Source organism: Mustela putorius, unplaced genomic scaffold (assembly GCF_011764305.1).
Source record: "Mustela putorius furo isolate JIRA1106 unplaced genomic scaffold, ASM1176430v1.1 tig00003858_pilon_pilon_pilon, whole genome shotgun sequence".
Classification (NCBI taxonomy): Eukaryota; Metazoa; Chordata; class Mammalia; order Carnivora; family Mustelidae; genus Mustela; species Mustela putorius.
Genome location: NW_025422010.1, coordinates 14,982,290 through 15,006,080, shown reverse-complemented (window position 1 = coordinate 15,006,080; position 23,791 = coordinate 14,982,290). Strand labels below are relative to the sequence as shown.

The window sequence follows — 23,791 nt, the reverse complement described above, 5'->3', positions numbered from 1 at the left end:
TATTTGACAGAGAGAAATCACAAGTAGATGGAGAGGCAGGCAGAGAGAGAGAGAGAGGGAAGCAGGCTCCCTGCTGAGCAGAGAGCTCGATGCGGGGCTCGATGCGGGGCTCGATGCGGGGCTGGATCCCAGGACCCTGAGATCATGACCTGAGCCAAAGGCAGCGGCTTAACCCACTGAGCCACCGAGGCGCCCCTTGGAGGCCATTTTAAATTGTGGAGTTGAAGAATTATGTTACTCACTCCCTCCCAGCAGTTTAGTCTGGGTTTGAGACATTTCAGATTTGGGGGCCCACATTCCAGGAAGACGGCCATGGAGAGCTGTGCAAGTGGCCACTTAGTTTTTGGGATAGGTTGTTATGCAACAATAGATAACTGATACAGGGACACTTATACTCAATTCTTTAAGGTGGCTAATGAAAACAAAAATTCAGTCAGTTGAAGAGAACTAGTTGTGGTACTGGGTAATTTCAAACTTTTTTCAAGTTGGATAAAGAACGAATTCATCTTTCTTTCTTGAAAAAGCTATCTGAAGAGTTTCTTTCTGAGAACAAGTGACTGGCAAATGGTTCTGAGGCTGTTTAGGTTGCCATACTGGCACAAAAGACTGCTTCAGGCTTGACCTCTAAGAAGATACTATTAATGCTCCACTAATAGTTGTCCATGATATTGTAGTACACTTCTCTGGCAGTTTTCTATCTTTCCTCCTAGTAATTATCTTGAAATCTCATCTAAAGATATGAAAAGAGTTTTTGTTCATATCCACCTATCCACAATTTGGAATTACTGTACAGAGGAATGAGAAATTGCCCTGATGATGAACTGGACCTACTCTCAATTTGATGAAATAGTAAGGCAATTCATTTTAGCCATTAACTAAGAATTTTACCCAATTTGTACTTTTCTTGAGCCATTTAAATCAAAGACTATTACATAATGGGATAGAAGGAAAAGGTCACACGAATTTGAGCGGTAAAACACGAGACATCAAAGCAATCCCATTAAGAGCTGGAGGTTACTTTGCCTTTGGCTTCTTCTCCCTTCAGGAACATGAATGGCATTTGGCCACAACTTGACTCTTGTCAGTTTTATCCTTTACCACTTACTGCTCCATTTTCCCCACTCCCAGCCCCAATTATGTTCCTCAGACATACATGCCTTCACATTCTTGTTCCTACTGTATTCTACCTTGAACATCATACATGTCAAGCCACTCCTCTCCCCCAAGGTTCTGGACCATCTTTATATGGACAAGCAAATCTAAGTTTCTAACATACACCAATAATAAGAATCTGTCTATACAATTAACCAAGAAGGTCTTTTCAAACCTAGTAAAACAGAAAATGTACTAAAAAATTACCCAAACTTTTGGAGAATCGAAAAGCCCCTCGGTTCGCTACCTTGGTCTTAGCGAATTTACATGTCATTCTCCAGTACAAAATATTCACTAGATATTTTTAAGAAATGTTAAGTAAATGACTAAATGAATCCTCCCAACAATGACAATTTTATTTGTTGAGTTAGGGCACTATACGCCCATGGTCAAGATATTTAATGAAACGCAATAAAGGCTTTTACCAAAAGAGCACTGTATTTCAAGCGTTTTGTTAAAATCATCTAATTTAATCTTCTAATCCCAATTTAAGCTTCTAATTCCCAATTTTTAGCAGCATGACAAGAGCGGTGGAGGTAAGGTCAGTGCAGCGGGAAGTGTTAAGACACGGAGACACTTCAGGACCCTCGGAGGCGCCCTGAGGGAGGCCGCAGTGACGTCACAGAATCTCGGTTCGGTCGTTCTCTGGGACAAGCTTTGTCTAGTGGCCCACATTGGAGCCCACATAAAATCACTAGCAAACGAGGTGGGAGAGGCGGCGCAGGGTGTCTGGGCGTCTGTTTTCTCCTCGTGGAAACACATGTGCTCGGTACGGAGGAAATTCCACCCAAAGGCCCGCCGGCCTGACGCTTCCCGCTGCGGCGTTCCCGCGACCCCGGGGCAAGGGCAGCATCCCTGCCCTGGTCAGCACCGCGGCGGCGCCGGGAGCTCGAGGCCAGGCAGATTCGGTCGGGGGTGAGGTTGAGGCTGTTAGGTACCGGGACCCTCTCTCGGCCGGCACAAAACAACCACTCCGAAGACCCCCGTTGTCGGTCTTGGTACTAGCCCTCCTTCCTAGGCTTTGGGTCTCCCCCCAAGAGCGCAGGCGCCCAAAAGCAACCGCGCTTCCCTCGCAACTTCTCGAGGCCGAAAGGGGCGGGCCGTCGGCGGCGGGCGCTGAAGCCCCGCCCCTCCCGCGCGGCCTGCCGGATTCGCCCCGCCTTCTCAGCGCCGCGGCCGGCTCTTCTTCCTTCTGCGCCACAGTTCCCAGTGGCGGCCCTAGTCCGGGTTCGAGCTGCATGCTTCGCGTGGAAGGCGGCGGGCGCGGGTCCCGGCCCTACGGAGAGCGTGCTGCGCGCCCCCTTCTGCTCCGGAGCGACGGGCCGCGGAAGTGACGTGTGAACGAGCAGGAGCTCGTTTGAATCGGTTCCCGGGTGATCCTCGCGCCTGCCGCTCGCTGCTCGGCCGCCGCCTCCGCCGCTGAGGGAGGAGCTGCAGCGCGCCGGGCTAGAGGCCTCGCACCGCCCCGGGGGCTGGAGCTTAGAGCGCCGCGCGGAGTCTGCACCTCGGCCCTGAGCGCGGCCGCGGCGGACGCCGGCGCTGCTGTTTTTTCTCCTCTCCCCCAATATGGCAGCGGCGGGCGGCGGCGGGCCTTCGGTGGGGACCGGAGAGGACGGCGGAGGCGACGGCTGCAGGACGGTGTACTTGTTTGACCGGCGCGATAAAGAGTCCGAGCTCGGGGAGCGGGTGCTGCAGGTCGAGGAGCGCTCGGACTACGCAAGGTTCCGCGCCTCTGTGTGTCAGGTACGCGAAGGGGCCAAGGAGGGATGCGCGGGTAGAGTTTGGGTTGGGAGGGTGACGAGACACTCAAGTTGCTCACCAAGGGCAATAAACCTGTCACCTGGCCCTAGTTCTGCGGTCTTGGGTTCTCTCTCCCGTGTGCCCGCCATGCCTGTGGCCCGGCGGCTGGAAGCCTTGGGCCGGTCCCAGCCCCGGCCTGGGAGTGCAGAGCCAGCATCTCCGTAGGCCTCCCCCTGCCCTTTTACGGGGTCGGGGTGGGGGTGCTTCTCGCTGCCCGGGATTTCTTACGTCGGGTTTAATTGGCCCGTGGCGACCTTAGTACTCTAAGGCCTTGGTACTCTAAACTTATCTTCCAGTAGGGATAGGCGCTTGTGTCTCTCCGTTTGGAACTTAAAAAAAATACGAGCGCAGAGTTAGAACCTGATGCCTTTGCTAGGAGTGTGGCGATGGTTCAGAGTTCTGAAATTCCTGAGTCGACTGACCTCAGGTGCATTCAGTGATACCATAATTTCTCCTGTCGTCCTGTCAAGGAGGTTTATGGGCCCGCCCTGACAGGGTCCCTCCGTAGTGAAAACACTTGTCCCAGTTAGCTTCGCAGGTGGAAGCTGCCCTTCTGGTTTTCTGAACCCTGGCCCTTGAGAGTTTTAGACCTAATTTGAAAGGTGCTTGTGGGCAGTTGTGGAACACCAAAGGGTGTGTATGCCTGAGTGTGTATGTGTACATGTATGGGTGATATATATATGTGTGTGTGTGAATGAATATATATGTGTATATATGTATATATTCGTGGTATATGTATCTACACTGTATTAGTTCGCTTTAAAAATTAATGACTACTTAGGAAAAGCTACTTTAAACTGTGAAGAATTTTATAGGTAGGAGGTGGAGGAGGTGCCTGAGCTTTAAAGGAGGAATGTAGTTCTCTACAGCCTTAACCACATGAAGTTCTTTTAAAGCTACAGAGAACACTTAGTTTCCCAGGAAAGAGAACTTTGTGAGAAGCATCGTTTTAAATTGATTAGACTGATGATTTAGTACTGTTCTAGACACATAACTCTGTAGTTGCTGAAATAATTGAAATCAAGACCCACAGAATAAAAGGGACTTAAAAGCTAGGACCTTGGTTTGTTCACAACTATATTCCCAGTGTCTAGAACCATGCCTGATACACGGCAAATGTCGAAATTAGAATGAATGAGTGAAGAGAAAAATGTATAAAGACTGAATTCATTCTGTGCCTGGTGATAGCAGATTCCCATGTATATATGAAAACCAAATGAATGAGTGCTCATCTTTTTTTTTTTTTTTAAAGATTTTATTTATTTATTTATTTGACATAGAGAAATCACAAGTAGATGGAGAGGCAGGCAGAGAGAGAGAGAGGGAAGCAGGCTCCCTGCTGAGCAGAGAGCCCAATGCGGGGCTGGATTCCAGGACCCTGAGATCATGACCTGAGCGGAAGGCAGCTGCTTAACCCACTGAGCCACCCAGGCGCCCTGAGTGCTCATCTTTTTTGATGAATGTTATCTATTCAAAACCATACCAAATTAATTTTGTTGTTAAAAAGATCTGCAAATTAAAGGAAATATGGAACCAGAGGGGCAAAATTAAACTTTTTGTCCCAGTAAAGTGTACAACTACTGGTAGCAGTTGGGGATATTTCTTTGTTTTCTTACCCCAATTTTTATAGCTATTTTTTATTTAATATTGTTAGTATTTTTCTCTTTTAAGGCAAGTCTTCCTAATCAAAGTTTGAAATGGTTTGTTTAGTACTACTGTTTACATAACCAAATCCCTTCTTTTTGTCGACATTTACATTACTTCCAATTTTAAGTAATGCCATGATAAACATCTTTGAATAACAGTCTTTAATGTCTTTTATTTTTCTTTAGTTTAGGCTCTTGGAAGTTTCCTCCAAGGTCAGGAATATTTTTAAAGCTCTTGATAGGTATTTTCAGGTTGGTTTTCAAAAAGGTTGTGCTGATTTACTTTCCATCTAGAAATAAATTCTGTCCTATGAGAATTCTCACTAACTGTTAGATGGGGGAAGTATTACTACAGAAGTGGAAAGTCACTTTTAAAGGTGGGTGACTCACTTAAGTCAAACAGATAGTACAGTCTCAAATTAGGATTCAAACCCAGAACCCATATTCTTTGTTATGCCTCTTTGCCTCAAATTAAGTTGTAATAGGGAACATATATATTTATTCCACTCTTTAAAAAAAAAATATATATATAGATGTATATATATATATTTTTTAAAGATTTTGTTTATTTCTTTGGCAGAGACAGATCACAAGTAGGCAGAGAGGCAGGCAGAGAGAGAGGATGAAGCAGGCTCCCTGCCGAGCAGAGAGCCCGATGCGGGGCTCCATCCCAGGACCCTGAGATCATGATCTGAGCTGAAGGCAGAGGCTTTAACCCACTGAGCCACCCAGGCGCCCCTAAATATATATTTTTAAATATTTTATTTATTTATTGAGAGAGAACAAGAGTGCGTGAATGAGCCTAGAGGAGTGGGAAAGGGAGAAGCAGACTCCTCGCTTTATAGGGAACTGTAGGTGGCCTCAATCCCAGGGCCCCCAGATCACAACCTGAGCTGAAAATTGGATGCTTAACTGACTGAGCTACCCAGGTGCCCTAGTCCTTCAGTATTTTATTTCATTTTTTTAAAAGATTTTATTTAATTATTTGACAGACAGAGATCACAAGTCGGTAGAGAGGCAGACAGAGAGAGGGGGGAAGCAAGCTCACCGCCAAGCAGAGAAGCCGATGCGGGGCTTGATCCCAAGACCCTGAGATCATGACCTGAGTGGAAGGCAGAGACTTAACCCACTGAGCCACTCAGGCTCCACCTTGAGTATTTTAATTTGAAAACCAAGGAGACTATTTCTTTTGACTAATTCTTTTTTCCTTCTTCCCACATCTTCCTGCTGGAAGAGACAAAGGTTAAATTTGACTAGAAGTGAGAGGGAAGAACTAGTAAGAAAAAAAAATGGAAGGCTAACTTTTTTCAGAGAATTTACTTTTTAAAGCATCATTGCATTATATAACCTAATCCTATACTAACATTGTTTCCATTACCTACATGAACAATTGAATTAAATTATTCAATTAAGTCCAAGGTTATACACATACTAAGGAGTGAAACTGGGATTAGAGTGGATGTCTGTTTGATTCTGATTCTTGTTATTTTTATTAAAAAAACCTCCACAATGCCCACACTATTTACTAAAGCCTTCATTTTCCTTGTGTGTGTGTGAGGGGGGAGGTAAAATAGTGCACTAAATTAAAGTTTTTCATTAGAACTTAAACCAGTAAGTGTTTGTAACGCTAGAAAGTATTATGGATCCTAAACTTATTTGGGGAACGCTTACCTTGTGGAAGAAGGGAGCAATCAAGAAGAAGAAAGAAGAAAGAGTAAAAAAGGGGAAAAAAGGGAGGAAGGAATAGATCTGGAAGAATCCCTTAGACCTGTGTTAAGCAACTTTTGACTCACTTGAACCCTTGTGGCCTTGCAGACTCAAAGATTAGAGGATGATTCATTTGCCTAGTTCTTAAGATATATCGAGACATTAAGGGAAGTATGTAAATGTTCCCCTCTATCTCCATATTTAAGGAAATGCCTACTTTTCCCTTTGTATGGTTTCACTATACCCTGTGACCCTACCATGGCACTTATATCATTGTACCAAAAAAAAAAAAAAAAAAAAAAAAAATTCTGTATGGTCCTTGAGGGCAGGACCCTTACCTAATAGTTGGTTTATAGCTGTTTAGTTACATGAATCACTCTCTTCCTTTAAAAAGAACTTGTACATAGGGCACATATATTAAAAATTCCAGAAGAAGAGGAGCACTTGGCTGGTTCAAGAGCATGTGACTCTTGATTTTGGGGTTGTGGGTTTGAGCCCCATGTTGGATGTGGAAATTACTTAAAAATAAAATCTTGAAAAAAATCCAGAAAAGGAAGAAATATAAAAGTAGATATAGGAAGGAATAAAATAGTAACCTGAGGAGAGTTAACAAACTTTGATAATACCTTACAAATACCTTACACCATTGCTGAGTCATGAAATCAGCTTTGAGTTTCTTAGAGGTCAAAACAAAGGACAGATAATTTATAGAAAAACTACAGTGTCTATAGAATAAAAACATTCCAAGTGCTAGTGAAGCAAATCTTTGACTTGAGAAAAATTTCTCCCTAGATTCCTTATAAATCCTGGTAAAATGGACAACATCCCTAAAGATAGCAAAGTCTGCTGCTTATTTCCTTTAATGCAAGGTAGGATATTTGTGTTACTTTGGGTAGTGCAAGCTGTGTTAGCCAGTAACCACTCAAATTTTTTTTTAGAGATTTCTCACTCAAGTGCAGTATGGGTGTTCCTTGTCTGTGAGTGATTCAGGGAAAAAACCATTGGATATAATGTCAAAGGACAAATCATTGAAGGCTAATTTGCAGAGTTTCAGAGTATTGCACTGAAGTATATAGTCTGACTTAACCCATGGATGAACTTTAAAGTATCTGAAGATTTTATGGACTATAATTTAGTTAGCCCTTTATAGATCTTGCTTAAAATTGGCTTTTGAGAGAAGTTGGGCAGCGAGTAGTTTGAGGCTGACCTATAGAGATGGAAGGTAGGTAATTTTTATTACCCATTAAAGGCACTTCCATCTTCATTACCAATTAACCCAGAAAAAGATGGGACCAAAGTGTTCATATAAAAATGGAAAAAACATAATCAAGACACTTGCCCAGATAGAACGTTATCCTGGTTTTGTGTAGGGAAAGGCAGAGGAGGTATATCTGTATTCAAGACCAGGTTAACATGAACACATGAAAGTCTTTAGTTTATGCCTGATAAGGTAGAATTAGGCTAAAAATACAGAGAGAAAAGGGTATGCCATCTTGAACAAAAACATAATTAGAAATATTTAATTTATATTTGTCAATATCAATGCTTCTAAATATTTGGAAAAATTATTGAAGAAATAATTTGTATATAGAATTACGAGTAAAGAAAAAAGATAACTTAGTTTTTTTTTTTAAATTTTATTTATTTATTTGACAGAGATCACAAGTAGGCAGAGAGGCAGGCAGAGAGAGAGAGAGGAGGAAGCAGGCTCCCTGCTGAGCAGAGAGCCCGATGTGGGGCTCAATCCCAGGACCGTGAGACCATGACCTGAGCCGAAGACAGAGGCTTAACCCACTGAGCCACCCAGGCACCCGATAACTTAGTATCTTAATTGAATAATAGATTAATGGAGAAGAGCATATGGAATAATTAGATATAAATATTTAATTTTCAGATTTACATAGATCTTAAAAATTCAGCTGGGCACATAGTTTTTTCAGTAACTGTAAGAACAAATTTTGTTTTACAGGATGCATAAGCACCTGAACTAACAAGTGGGACACTGTAGAAATAAAGTAGTAAGTACTAGCTAAGGAATAAAGACTCAGTGCACAAAACCCTAATGAAGTTCTGTAAAAACAGTTTGTTAAACAAGTACAATTTTATTCCCCATCAGTTTATATGCATAGCTTCATTTCTGTAGGATGGAATGCATGGGAGATGATTATCTTCAGTATTAGTAAAGGATACCAGATTGCTCTTCAATACAGTTGTACTGATTTTCGGTCTTCTCAGCAGTGGATAAGGTTTCCCTATATGGAGGCCTATACTTTATATTATCAGGACATAAAATTTTTGCCAGTCTCATGGGAATGATAAGTTATTTTAATTTCTCTAATAACTAGTGAAGATGAGCATCTTTTCATATTTTCTAGTTTTTTCCTTTAAGGCTTGCACTTTTTATATATTTTCAGAGATCCTTCTCTCTACTCAAAATTATTCCCTTATGTTTTCCTCTAAAATTTGGGTTAATATGCAGTGTCTTTAATTTTCTTGGACTTTCTTTTTGTGTATGTTGAGATGGGGATTTTATTTTACCATTTTTATGCAGTTAATTAGTTGTTTTATTATCATTCATTGAAATTATTCTTTTCCCACTAATTTATAATGTCACCCCTTGTCTGCCAAGATCATCTGTGTGTGTGTGTATACACACACACACACACACACCTGTTTCAGGGTCCACTGTTCTCTTCCACTAATTTATTATAGTATATTTTACATTACAAATTTTTTCTTACAGAAATCTTCAGACATCTATAGAGATAATAGTATAATGAGCCCACATTAACTCATCATCCAGATTCAACAGTTACCAAGTATTTACCACACAAGCATCATCTTTGTCTTTTGTAGCATATTCCAGTTCCTGGTTCACTTTGCTCCTATCTCTTTCACATGCATTTCTGTGATCATACCATCAAAATTAACATCTTAAAATATCATCTAATAGTTTAATTCATATTCAGATACCTGTTTGAAAATGTCTTTTTTAATAGTTTATTTAAATCCGATTCCAACTGGGTCCTCAAATGTTGAATCTGGTTTTTTTATGTATCTTAATTCTTTTAAAATTTAGAGCATTTGAGCAAGACCCTCTTTACCCAGTCTCCTTATTTTTCCTGACATTGGCTTGTTGAAGAAATCAAGTAGGTTTTTCTTTAATAGTGCACATTCTGGATTTGTCTCTGCTCCTTTATGGTGTAACTTATTTTATCTCCATATATCCTGTAAACAAGTTATTTTTAAAAGTTTATAAACAAAGTTTAGGTTCAACTTCTTTGAGGTATGGAGGCAAAGAATACTTAGAGGTGGTGCTGGTGCTTTATGTTCTGTTATATTGAGAAGCATGTAATAAATGGATATTTCTCCCCCTTAACAATGCTAAGATAATATTTGTGGGATTCAGATAGTTCAGCTGGATTCCTTCATAATAAAATTTGAGCTGCTGGTTCATCTAGTGATGGTGATATTCTGATTGCCATTCCTCTTATATTTATTAGCTGCAGTTCTCTAAAGAACAGCTTAACCTTACCAAGAACAGCCATTTGGTTACCTGTAACTATAGTTGGTACAAAAAAGCAAGGTAAATGCTTTGTTCTTTCCCTTCAATTAGTTTTTAGAGTTAGGAGTTGGTGCCTTAATTAGTTTCAGTAGGAACCAATAGGGTTTAATATAGCTATTGAAGATTCATGTATTATTAGTCTAGATTTCTTTTAGTTGTCTTTGGTGGTAAGACTGTTCTAAGATTAGTCTATCATTACCTGAAGTAGAAGTTGGTCTTTTCACTTAACTGTACATTGTTGTTTAATTTTAGAAAGAGTGTATATCTTCTAATTTTAAAGATATATAAAATTTTCATGAAAATGTTAACTCATTTTTCTAATTCTCAGTTTTTGATTAGTTGTAAAATTTCAGTTTTGAAGTGTTGAAACTTAGATTTTTTTATGTAAACAGTAATTGTTATAAGATTATGATATACTTTCAATATTTTCATCTTATAAACTTGAATGGCATATTTATTTCCTTTGTGTAATAATTGATTTTATCCCTCTTATTTTGGATAGACACTTGGCATTTCACCCGAAGAGAAATTTGTTATTACAACAACAAGTAGGAAAGAAATTACCTGTGATAATTTTGGTAAGCAGTGCTTAATTGATGCCTTTATATTTAATATGTTCTCGTACATCATAGGGCAATAAGTATTTCATTACACAGATAAGTAACTAAAACTATTGATAATTTTGGTTATTTTCTTTGAATGGAGGAGGAAACTGACTATATATGCGCAGTTTATGCAGAGGTCTTTTTTTTTTCTTCTTTTTTTAAAGATTTATTTATTTATTTTAGAGAGCACATGTGTTTGAGTGGGGGGCGGGGTGGAGGTGGAGAGAGCAGCTTGAGACTTCCCATAGAGCATGGAGCCTGAGGTCTACCTCACCACCCTGAGATCATGATTTGAGCTGAAATCAAGAGTCAGATGCTTAACCGACTCAACAACCCAGGCGCCCTGAGGTCATATTTTTAAAAAAAGATTATAGAAATATAGTTATCAGTTATGGCTGCAGATGGTGAGATGTTGTGCAATACCTGGCCAAATTTTTTTACATGGGCCCTCAAGAAATTAATTCTCACAAACTTGGATTCTTCCATTGTATTTTTTTTATCTAATTAGATGTTGGGACCTGCCACGTTTTCACATATGATTCCTTTTAAGTTTAATCCTACTTCTCCATTCATGTTAATGCTTCTCTAATGCAGTTCATCATCTGATTTCCTGTGATAGTTTAACGTATTAAGAATTGAGTGTTTCAGATGAGTGGAAGTATTTGGGCCTATTGTACTGTACTATCCTTAATAAAACAGCTGAATTTATAGATAGATCCATTGTTTGCCTGTACTATCTTTAAAGATATCTTATAGATACCATTTGCATATTCAGAATTACAAATCAGTTGTATTTCTGGTGCTATGTAGCGCTTAAGATATTACTTCTTAATTACAGATGACACTGTTAAAGATGGAGTCACTCTATACCTGCTACAGTCAGTTAATCAGTTACTACTAACAGCTACAAAAGAACGAATTGACTTCCTACCTCACTATGACACACTGGTTAAAAGTGGCATGTATGAATATTATGCAAGTGAAGGACAAAATCCTTTGCGTAAGTATTACATTTATACTAATTTTTGACAAACTGTTACTCTTTTATCCCTTGACCACATGTCACATTCCTTCACTGTTTAAAAAAGTTCTTTCTACTTTAATTAGAAGATTATGACCAGTCATTGTGAACTTCCTTACTTTAGCCTCTTCATCAATCAGTATTTCTTTTCTATCAAAGTCATCTTTAGAGTAAAGATACCTCTCCTTTAAAACTAATCTTCTATAATGATTCATTCCATTTTAACTCAAAGAAATGTACCAACCTATCTTTCCATCTTCTGTGTACTCTTGATTTATTCTTCCTGGCTTCCTGTGGATGTCTCCCAATTGAGAATTTTTTTTTTTTACCTTGCAAATTTGTGTAGTTGAATTACACAAGTAAGTGGCTTGTGTTCTGGTCTCCATTTCTTTATTATTTCTTTACACCTTATTTCTCACAAGTGTTTATCCTACCTTTGGACAGTTTGCTAGTGATCTTTACAAATCAGTTGCTTTAGAGAGTCTTTTTCTGGACCCTGCCAAAGTGTTTACTACTACTTAAGATGTTCATTATAAACTTTCATATTAAAAATATTTTTTCTTGTGTATGTATTATAGTTTGTAGGAAATAGAAGACATAGATGAGCAGAAAGAACATAAAGAACATCTTATCTCTACCATCCAGATAGAGCTACCACTTATACTTTGGTGTTTATCATTTCAGGCCTTTTTCTGTATTTTTTTCTTTTTTAGTGGTTTTATATGGAACATACTCCTTTAACCTACTTTTTTGTTTAAAATATAATGAACATCTTTAATATATATGTCAATGTGTATTTGTTTTTAGTGTTTATGTAATATTTATATAACAGATTTCTTCCAGAAGTGTTCTTTTAGACATTTAGGTTGTTTTCAGTCTTTTTTTATTGTTACACATGACTGAATATTCTAAGTCCTTGTACACATCCTCACCCTAAGTACTAGTAGTAATTACTGTCTGCTGCTGTGCCAGGCAGCATGCCAAGTTCTTTATGAACATCATCTTATTTAATTTTTAATCCTATATGGTAACTAATGTTACATAATGACCCTACTTCACTGAAGAAACTTGAGGTTAAGAGATTTTAGGTAGCTTAACAAAGGCCGTCCTGATAGTAAGTGTTGGAGCCAGAATTTGGACCCTAGCAGAAGAATTACAGAGCTTGAACTCCTAACCAGGCTACTTATTACCTCTGATATTGTTCCTTATATATAAGGAAGCTCCAATCTTATTTCTCCCATCTTAAAAACATATTCTTTCACCAGCTACTGCCCAGTTTTTGCTCCTGTTTATAGAACTCCTCAAAAGAGTTGACTGTATTTACTATCAGCAGTGGTGTGTCTCTTCCCATTCTTTCTTATTCATTCTCTTATACTCTTTGAGGGTCACCCATGGCTAAATCCAGTGATCAGCTTTCAGTTCCCATTTTACTCAAGGTATTTACAGTTTATCACTTTTCTTCCTTGATAAGATAATCTTCAGTTGGCTTTTGAGAAATCATACTTCTATTTCTGTCTCACTGGCTGCATTCTTTCTTCTCTTCCCATCTTTTTCTTTTTCTTTTTTTAAAGATTTTATTTATTTATTTGACAGACAGAGATCACAAGTAGGCAGAGAGGCAGGCAGAGAGAGAGAGGAGGAAGCAGGCTCCCTGCTAAGCAGAGAGCCTGATGCAGGGCTCGATCCCAGGATCCTGGGATCATGACCTGAGCTGAAGGCAGAGGCTTAACCCACTGAGCCACTCAGGTGCCCTCTTATCTTTTTCTTTTAATTGAGATAAAATTGACCTCTCTTCTCAACCTTTTTTTTTTTTTTAAATTTTTTTTTTTATTTTTTATAAACATATTTTTTATCCCCAGGGGTACAGGTCTGTGAATCACCAGGTTTACACACTTCACAGCACTCACCAAAGCACATACCCTCCCCAATGTCCATAATCCCACTCTTCTCAACCTTCTTTATATTGAAGTGCCTCACAGCTTAGTCCTTGGTCCCTTTTCTTCTCTTTACTTCCTTAGTGATCTTGTCCAATTACGTGGTTCTAAATACCAGTGTTATGGCAGTGACTCCTCAATGGAGGTGGTAGAAATGGTAATTTTTTTTTTTTTTAAGATTTTATTTATCCATTTAGAGAGAGAGTGTGTGTGTGAGTGGGATAAGGGGCAGAGGGAACGGGAGAGAGAGAATCTCAAGCAAGCTCCACGCTGATCGTGGAGCCAGACATGAGGCTTAGCTCATGAGCAATCAGCCAAAGTCAAGAATCAGATACTTAACTGAGTCATCCAGGTGCCCCAGAAATGGTAATTTTTAGTCAAATACTGAAAATAATGCCAGACTTACCTCTTGAATTCCAATTCTATCTGTGCAGCTGCCCATGTGATATCTCCACTAGCATATCTTAAGATGGGAACCCTGATCTGTTCACTGAATCCTAACTACACATAATTTTCCCATTCAAATTGTTTATCACTCTGTTTTTTCGTTGCTTAGGCCAAAAATCAATTGATTTTTCTTTGTCTCATTCCTTTCTTCCAGTCTATAAGAAAATTGGATTGCCACTATGGCATTATCTTCAGTATTTATATAGAATTGACCATTTATTACCATTTCTGTTTCTAAAACCTGATCTTGAGGAATTACCACCTAAATGCTGTAGTAAACTCTTAATTCATCTCTCCTTTCATGCCTGTCCACATAAGGTTTGAGAAGTCAGATGTTTACTCTTCTGTTGAAAACACTTCTGCTGAAAACACAAGAGAAAACAGAGGTTTACTCTTCTGCTGAAACTCCTGTTTCACTGAGAATAAAAGCCACAGTCTTTATAATTATCTGTATGACCTTTGTAGCTCTGCTTTGCTATCAGCCTTTGTTTCTGTAACTCTTCCTTTTTGTTTTTTCACTCTAGTACCAGCTGTGTACTCAGCTTAGGGCCCTCTGCCTCTTTGCCCAGATAGCCCCTGCATCATTACCTCACCTCTTTCAAATTTTTATTTACCTATTACCTTCTCAACAAAAATTAACCTTGATCACCCTATTTTTTTTTTTTAAGATTTTATTTATTTATTTGACAGAGAGAGATCACAAGCAGGCAGAGAGGCAGGCAGAGAGAGAGAGAGAGAGGAGGAAGCAGGCTCCCTGCTGAGCAGAGAGCCCGATGCGGGACTCGATCCCAGGACCCTGGGATCATGACCTGAGCCGAAGGCAGCGGCTTAACCCACTGAGCCACCCAGGCGCCCTTGATCACCCTATTTAAGATTACAACTATGTTCCCTCTGTGACTTTACTATTATCTGATCTCTTTTTTTCTGCTTATTCTTTTCTCTATCACATAGATAACTGCATAACGTACTAAGGAATTAATTACTATATTTCATTTTCCATCTTTCTCATCATTTTTCCATCTTTCTAACTAGAATGTTAATTCCAGAAGAATGGGACTCTTGTCTGTTTTATTCTCTTCCTAGATTAATGCCTGAAAATAGTGTTCAAATATTTGCATATTGAGTGAATCTTTAATTGTTTCTCTAGGGATAGATTTCTAAATTTACAATCATGGAGTCAATAGGTACATTCATTTTTAATACTTTTGATACATATTATCTTTCAGATTAGTTGTACTAGTTTTCATTCCTGCTGTCATTACATGAACAAGCAGAAAATCTCCCTTTTTAAGCTCTTGCTTTGATTGCTGTGATTTTACAGTACATTCCTAGGTCTTTCCCTGCTTTTGTGTCATTTGCCTTTAGTGCTGCTTTTGGTTATTCTTGACCAATGGTGGATATCTCCTCAAGTCATGCTGCTCTTTTTTTTATACTTTTTTTTTTTTTTTTAAAGATTTTATTTATTTATTTGACAGAGAGAGATCACAAGTAGGCAGAGAGGCAGGCAGAGAGAGAGAGAGGAGGAAGCAGGCTCCCTGCTGAGCAGAGAGCCCGATGCGGGACTCGATCCCAGGACCCTGAGATCATGACCTGAGCCGAAGGCAGCGGCTTAACCCACTGAGCCACCCAGGCGCCCGCTCTTTTTTTTTATACTTTATTCCTAATGAGGTGATTTAAGTCTTAATTATTCTATTGGCAAAGCAGAAATCCTTACCTTTGACTGTTTTTATTGTCTAAAACCTGGTATCTATTCTTGCTCCCTATGGAACACCTCTACTCATTGAGCTTTGATAGAGTGGTAGGACATTGCATCTAAAATGGAGAGTTTTCTTTCCTCCTCTCTAAATTTTCCTTTTATGAGAAATATGACTGTTTATCCAGTTTGATCAAAGACTCAAAACCGTCTTTGTTTCTTTTTCCTTTTTTTTTGTACTTTCATATGTAAGCAGATATCAAATTCTAATAATTTCTTCCCCCCAAATTTCTCTTACCTCTTTTTTCCTTCCATTTCTACAGTGTTCCTTCTCTATTTTCTAGACTTAATACCATTGGCCAGATCCTTATATCTGATTTGTGGTAACTTCTTTCTAGTTTATAAACATAGCCATCCCATAGGTGTTCAGTGTGTGGAATGCTTGCTGGGGCACTACTTTGTGGATTAATTACAGTGTTAGTTGGATTGCACTTCATTGGTAGTAAGAGACATAAATTTGGTGTGTTCTCCTTTTTAATTAGGGAAGTAAAAGCAGGAAATAGTTTGAGTAATGACCTTGAAGAAAAAAGAATGTTAGTTAATAATACTGAGCCAGTGATAAGTTGAATATCAAGCTGGTTGTGTAGTAGGAAATAATTAGCAGTTCTGTGTCAGTTAGACACAGTCTGCCATTTGATAAGTTGCTGTTAATCATAAGATTTCTATATCTAAATTAGTTCTTAATAGACATTTTTATAATTGCTTTATATTTGTAACCCCTGCCCTGCCTTGTTTCTGAATGTGTTTACTTTTTGACTTGTGCATGATGTATTACATACCATGAACTAGTATTTGATTTTATGGTTATGGTCTTTTGTTTGTCTCCTATGTCTGTATGTCTGTCTTTAGATTATAAACTCCTTGAAGCCAGGAATCATGGCTGGCTGACTCATGCCGTATAGTGCCTTACAAGTACTGGTTGATGACTGCTTTTTAATGCTGGTGGTGATTGATGATGATGCCTTTATTGTGTATTATATCATTAGGATCAGGATAATACTTTAATTCTAGCTCTTTGGAAAATAAAAGTGATGGCTTAAGGTACTTCAGAGTTTCTTCTACTTTGAACTTTTAAATGAAGTAATTGAGAGGAAAAAGTTAAGCAGTAATGTCTTCTCATTCTTTTCCAGCTTTTGCTCTTGCAGAATTAATTGACAATTCATTGTCTGCTACTTCTAGAAACACTGGTATTAGAAGAATACAGATCAAATTGGTAAGAAAATAATACTTTAAAGAAACTTAACTTCCTTTTATGAAAACTTCTACAATGAACTTGTAGTACATTAGAAAATAAACTAAAAGTAGAAATTATCTGATTTCTCTTGTTAAAATTTTTATGTGCCCTTTTTCTATGCATATAGGTATACATGTATATGTGATCACAGTGTACTTTTTTTTGGTGATCTACTTTGACACAGTACATTGTAGACATTTGCCATATCATGAATATTCTGCAGTATAATGTTCCATTACTATGGTTTCATTTATGGGCTATATAATAAATTATGTAGTTTATTATTAAAGATTTAGATTTTTTTCTACATTTTTGTTGTTGTAAACAGTGCTGGCATGAAGATCTTTATAGGTCTTTAGACGTTTCTGATTAGTTCCTTAAGCTAAATTCTGAGAAATGGAATTTCTGGATTAAAGGACATGAGGAATTCTAAGACCTTTGATTTATACAGCTGACGTAACTTTTAGTGACTTATAATACATTTACACTTCCACCATCAGTGTATGAATGAGCCCATTTAATTCTTTAATAAATAACTTTTTATATTTTTGACATTGATTTGACTTTTCCTGTCTTTTGAACTTATTTCATAGCTTTTTGATGAAACACAAGGAAAACCTGCCGTTGCAGTGATAGATAATGGAAGAGGAATGACCTCTAAACAGCTTAACAACTGGGCCGTGTATAGGTTATCAAAATTTACAAGGCAAGGTGACTTTGAAAGGTTAGAAAACCTTATTCACGTTTTTGATGGGTATCTGGGAATTTTAATAAGGATAAGAACTCTAATGTTTCTTTAGTTATACATGGTATATAGAGCTTTTGACATTATCAATGTATATGTTATAAGCATATATATTTAGAGTATTTATATAATAAAGTTTTTATTTTTGAGACTTAGAAATAGTCAAAACTACATAATATTGTGCCTTCCACTGAAGAATTCTTTTTGCATTTTCTAATATTTAGGAGTTATGATGATGTTTTAAGTATTTTGGAACTTTCCCATTTCCTTACTAAAGTTTGATGAGAGCTGTGTGGCCTCTAAAGCAGTAGGATGGTTTTATTTACTTATTTTTAAAAGATTTTATTTATTTGAGAGAGAGAGAGAGAGAGAGAGAACGCGCGCGCACGCACGAGTGGGGTGAGGGGCAGAGGGAGAAGCAGGCTTTCTGCCGAGCAGGGAGTTTGACGCAGGGCTCAATCCCAGGACCCTGGGATTGTGACAGAGGCAGATGCTTAACCAACTGAGCCACCCAGGCATCCCAGTAGGATGGTTTTATTTAATTAATTAATTTATTTATTTATTTTTAAAGATTTATTTATTTATTTGACAGATTACAAGTAGGCAGAGAGGCAGGCAGAGAGAGAGAGAGGAGGAAGCAGGCTCCCTGCTGAGCAGAGAGCCCAATGCGGGACTCGATCCCAGGACCCCGAGATCATGACCTGAGCCGAAGGCAGCGGCTTAACCCACTGAGCCACCCAGGCGCCCAGTAGGATGGTTTTAAACTAAAATTCAGCAATCACCTGATGCCTCTTGCAAAGCACCTAATGAACCACAGGTTTTCTCTCTCTCTCTTTTTTTTTTTTTTAAGATTTTCATATATTTATTTGACAGAGAGGCACAGCGGGAGAGAAAACACAAGTAGGGGGAGTGGGAGAGGGAGAAGCAGGCTTTCCGCTGAGCAGGGAGCCCGATGTGGGGCTTGGTCTCAGGACCCTAGAATCATGACCCGAGCCGAAGGCAGACGCTTAATGATTGTTCTCTTGAGCTCATTGTTGCTCTGCTTTTTCTTTTCTTTTCTTTTCTTTTGTTCTGTTTTGTTTTTTAAGATTTTATTTATTTGAGGGGTACCTGGGTGGCTCAGTCAGACATCTGCCTTCAGCTCGGGTCATGATCTTGGGGTCCTGGGATCAAGGCTTGTGTTGGGTTTCTTCAGCAGGGAGTCTCCTTCTCCCTCTGCCCCTCTCCTTGCTTGTGCTCTTGCTCTCTCTCTCAAAAAATAAGTAAAAATTTAAAAAAAAATAAAAGATTTTATTCATTTGAGTGAGTGAAGGAGAGGAGCAGAGGGAGAGGGACAAGCTGACTCCATACTGAGTGCAAAGCTTGACACATGGCTGGAGCCCATATCCCTGAGACTATGACCTAAGCTGAAATCAAGAGTCAGGCACTAAACTGACAGAGACGCCCACATGCCCTTCAGGGCTCTGCTTTATAAACTGTTCATCGCTGTTAGAGAATAGAGTCTAGTCAGGAGTTTGTTTGTTTGTTTATTTATTTATTTATTTGACAGAGATCACGAGTAGGCAGAGAGGCAGGCAGAGAGAGGGGAAGGGAAATAGGCTCCCTGCTTAGCAGTGAGCCCAATGTGGGGCTTGATCCTGGGACCCTGGGATCATGACCTGAGCCGAAGGCAGAGGCTTTAACCCATGGAGCCACCCAGGCGCTGCCTAGTCCGGAGTTTTATATCAGAATATGTTCATAGAAAATACCCTGAATGAGAATGCCATATGGGAAACAAAATATACTGGAAGTTGTTCGGGATATAAAGGTTTAGGTCTTTGGGATATTCACTGAATTCTAGTAAGCTATGACCCACAGGGCTTTTGCTATTTTTAGTTATGTATTGTACTTCAGGTACAATACTTGGGAAGTATGTGTTGGTATTCTTATTAAGTAATATTTTTTCATGTCCTGTTTTGCTGTTTGTTATGTCAAGGAGAATTACCGAAATTTAAGTATTAACTTAATGTTAAAAACTAATATAATTAGCACATTTCTCTTCTTCCTGAAATTGTAGCACCACAGAATTTTTATCAAATTTGTAAAGACTTATAGTGTCATGGTGACAGGCATGAAGAAGGGCTCTGAAATCATTTGGCCTGGTTTGAATCTAACCTTAATAGTTGTAGGGCATTCGTCGAGGTATTTTAGTTCTTTAAGTTTCAGTTTAATTATCCGTAAAATGTGGAAAATAACCTCACAAGGTTTTGTGAGAACCAAATGAGTTAGTGCGTTGTGTAAAATCTTTAGGATAGAGCTTGTCCTATAGTAAACAATCAGTAAATATAAATTATATAAGCTATCATTTTAGTTTCTACTTTCTTATTTTCAGCCTCAGACTTTCTACAACCATTCTTTTTCATTATATTCACAAGTACATGCCACTTCAAGGATTTGTAAAATATTCACAGAGATGGCGAAGACCACTGTCTTTTAAAGCACAAGGATAGTATTTAGCATGCAATAGAAATATCAGGTGGTAGATTTGGCAAAAAGATTAGGAAAATGTTATTTAAATCAAGTGGAAGAGAAGGAAGTAGAATCTATACCTTTAGAGTAAATCTTAACTGAATTCAAGGAACATGGACTCTGGTTTTTCTCTAGGTCTTAGAACAACATAAACTTCTAAATTTAAATGCTAGGGAGTTTTTGTTTAATTTTTGATAAAAAGGTTGCTGTTGCTGGCTCTTGTCCTAGGTTTTTAGGTATTGTATTAGTAAAACCATCAACTGTTGTAGCTATTATATACTCATACCATCTTTGAGTTTAGTATCAGTCCCTTGACCCACTCACTCTGATTTCTGTTAACTTCAGATTACTCACTCCCCTAGCTTCTACTTCTGTAGAAAAAATTATCAGTTGCTTTACTATTTCCAGTTAACTTTTTACTGGATACAAGGGTGGGTGTCATAGGATGCAGGCTATGGAAGAAAAGTAGGACAGCCTAAAAGCATAAAACAGCTGACTCTCTTGGCCTGTCATTTATGTTGTAGAGAGAAAAACAAGTAAATACAAAAAATTTATAAGAATTCCAGTTATAGATTATTGTTGTTAAGAAAATATCAGGTACTATGTTAGAGCCTGATGGGCGGGCATCTCTTAAGGTGGTAGATGAGGGCCTCTTTGAGATTGCATTTAAGTTGAAGCTTGAATGATTAAAGAAAAGCGGCCAAATGAAGATCTGGGGGAAGAGTACTCCCAGTAGAAAGCACACCAGCAAAGACAGCCAGTGAAATTATGATCAGCTTGTTTTATTTGGGACAGTGGAAGGACACAAAGGTGGTATATGAGGGGGAGAATAGAGGGAGATGAGGTGAGAGTTCTAATTTGCCAATATTCTTTATAACTCTCACCTTGGTACTACTTATCTCCTACCCTTTATATTTTGAAAAAGTTAAAGCAAATAAGTTGAAAGCAATATTAGCAAGCATATATCCTTCACCTAGATGTATTAGTTGTTAATGTTTTGTCACATTTGTTGTCTTCTATCTATACGTATGTATACATTCTCTTCCTAAATCATTTGAAAGTAAATTACATTCTTTATGACATTTTACTACTAAATCTGTAGCATGTATCTCCTTCACATGAGGACGTTCTCATAACCAGAATACTACTGTCAAACCAAGAAATTTATCATTGATTCAAAATATATAATGTCCACATTCAGGTTTTTACCCCCTTTGTCATGTTCTCTGGATTCTTTTATTCTACAATAATTTGACATTTGTGTCTTTAATGATACTGTTTTTTTGTGGAGTTCAGGCTATTTGCAGAAAGGTCCACAACCTGGATCTGAGTGTTTCTTCAGCACTATTCTTTCCCTCAGCATTTTATGAACATTTTTGAACTTATAGAACAGTTGAAATTCTATGGTGAAAACCCAGATACTCAGGCCTACTTTCTACCACTGACCATTGCTTTCCCACATATCTGTCTATCCTACTAATCTTCAGTTCAGGTATTTTATTTTATTTTTTTAATTCAAAATAAAGTATAGATACCTATAAATTTTCTCCCAGTGCTTTTTTTTTTTTTTTTTAAGATTTTATTTACTTGACAGAGACAATGAGAGAGGGAACACAAATGGGGGAGAAGGAAAAGCAGACTCCCTGCTGAGCAGGGAGCCCGATGTGGGGTTCAGTTCTAGGATCCTGGGATTATGACCTGGGCTGAAGGCAGATGCTTAATGACTGAGACACCCTAATGCTTCTCCTAATGCTTAGCACTAAAGCACTCTCCTAATGCTTAAAGCATCGATACCATTATCTTTCTCTTTTGTTATTGTTGTTTTTGAGGTAAAATTTACCTACAGTGAAATGCTCACATGTCATAAGCTTACCTTCTTTGAAAATATTTTTTATGGACATATAATTCATATACCATAAAATTCACCATATTAAAATGTATAGTTCGGTAGCTTCGAATATAGTCACAAAGTGGTGCAAGCATCACAACTGATTCCAGAACATTTTCATCACTCCAATAGAAACCTTTACCCATTGTAGTCACTTCTGTGTCCCCTCATCCTCTTCTTCACTCACTAATCATTAATATATTTTAAACAGTTGTTAGTCTAATTTTTAGTGGTTTTTCTAGGGATTACAGTTACCCTCTTACAATCCAGTTTGGATTAATACCAATTTAGTGTGAGTAACATAAAAAAAAAACAAAAACTTTTGCTCCTGTGTGGTTTCATCCCCTCCCACTGCTTCATTTTATTATTTTTATATAAATGACATCTTTATACATTATAACTATATCAGCAGTTTTCTAGTTACTGCTTTATGCATTTTTAAATCAAAAGAATTGTAAAAAGGACAGTCTTTAGTAACTATTTTGGGCAGATCTACTAGCAACAGATTTCTTTAGTTTTTGTTTATCTGGGAATGTCTTAACCTTATCTCCTTCATTTTTGAAGGTTGATAGTTTTTTTCCCCCTTTTTAACACTTTGAATAGGTTAACCTACAAAGGTTCCATGGTTTCTGAAGAATCAGCTGTTAATCTAACCTAGTATCCCTGTGTGTGTGACTAATCTCTTCTGTCTGCTTTCAAGATTCTTGTTTTCTGGCTTTTAATAGTTTGATATTGATGTGTCTAGGTTTGGGTCTTTTTGAGTTCATTCTATTTGGTGGTGGATGAGGTTTTTCGATTTGTAGATTAATGGTTTTCATCACATTTGGGGAAGTTTTTGGCTATTATTTCTTCAAACAATCTTTGTCTTTTCTTCTTCTCTGGCTCCTATTATCCATGTATTGATATGGTTGATGGTGTCCTATAGGTCTCTGGGGTTCTATTCATTTTTCTTCATTCTTTTTTTTTTTTTTTGTTCCTCAGACTGAGTAATTTGACCTGCTTTTTAAGTTCATTGATTCTTCTGCCAAATCAGATGTACTCATGAGCCACTTAATTTTTCCTTTCAGTTTTTGTTTCTTTAAATTGCAGAACTTTCATTTGGTTCTTTTTTAAAAATTCTATCTCTTGTGCTCTGTTTGGTGAAACTCTGTTCTCATCCTTCATTATTTACTTTATGATTTCTGTTACTTGAATGCCTTATGAAATACCTGATTTAAATTTTTGCCTAGTAAGTTCAGTATCTAGGCTTTCTCTGAGACAATTTATATTTACTGCTTTTTTCCCCTGTGTATGGGCTGTACTTTAATATTTTTGTCATGGTTCAGTTTTTTTTTTGTTGAGAATAAGACAGTTTAAATAATATAGTGTGGCAGTTCTGGCAGTCAGATTCATCCCTCTCCCCAGGGCTTGTTGTTTGTTTCTTCTGTTTGTTGTTGTGTACTTAACCCTCTAAACTAATTCTGTAACATCACTACTTTTTAAAAAAATTTTTTATTTATTAGAGAGAAACCACACATGAGGGAGGAGTGGCAGAATAAGAGAGAGAAGCAGCCTCCCTGTTGAGCAGGGAGCTTGATGTGGGGCTCTGTCTCAGGACTCTGGGATCATGACGTGAGCTGAAGGCAGACGCTTAACCAACTGAGCTATCCAGGCGCTCCTGTAGCATCTGTATTCTTTATCTTGTGTTGCCACTGAAATCTCTGTGTAGCTTTAGTGGTCAGGTAATGATTGCACATTTTCCCTAAATGTCTGGAACCATTACGTCTTCCAAGCTTTTGTCAAGGGA

The 23,791-nt window shown here is 38.2% G+C and overlaps 1 protein-coding gene across 2 annotated transcripts in view; it reads left to right on the top strand.

Annotated features, from left to right (window-relative positions):
- Nucleotides 1–2,718: 2,718 nt before the first annotated feature.
- The window catches only part of SMCHD1 (structural maintenance of chromosomes flexible hinge domain containing 1), a 146,193-nt gene continuing 125,120 nt past the window's right edge, over nucleotides 2,719–23,791 (top strand). For both annotated transcript variants that reach the window (XR_006602060.1, XM_004742791.3), the window contains exons 1-5: nucleotides 2,719–2,895; nucleotides 10,373–10,448; nucleotides 11,314–11,475; nucleotides 16,761–16,843; nucleotides 17,458–17,588. Coding sequence is in view for 1 of the 2 variants with exons in the window: in XM_004742791.3 (XP_004742848.2) it covers nucleotides 2,719–2,895; nucleotides 10,373–10,448; nucleotides 11,314–11,475; nucleotides 16,761–16,843; nucleotides 17,458–17,588 (629 nt within the window). In the remaining variant the exon portion in view is untranslated. The remainder of the gene's footprint in view (nucleotides 2,896–10,372; nucleotides 10,449–11,313; nucleotides 11,476–16,760; nucleotides 16,844–17,457; nucleotides 17,589–23,791) is intronic.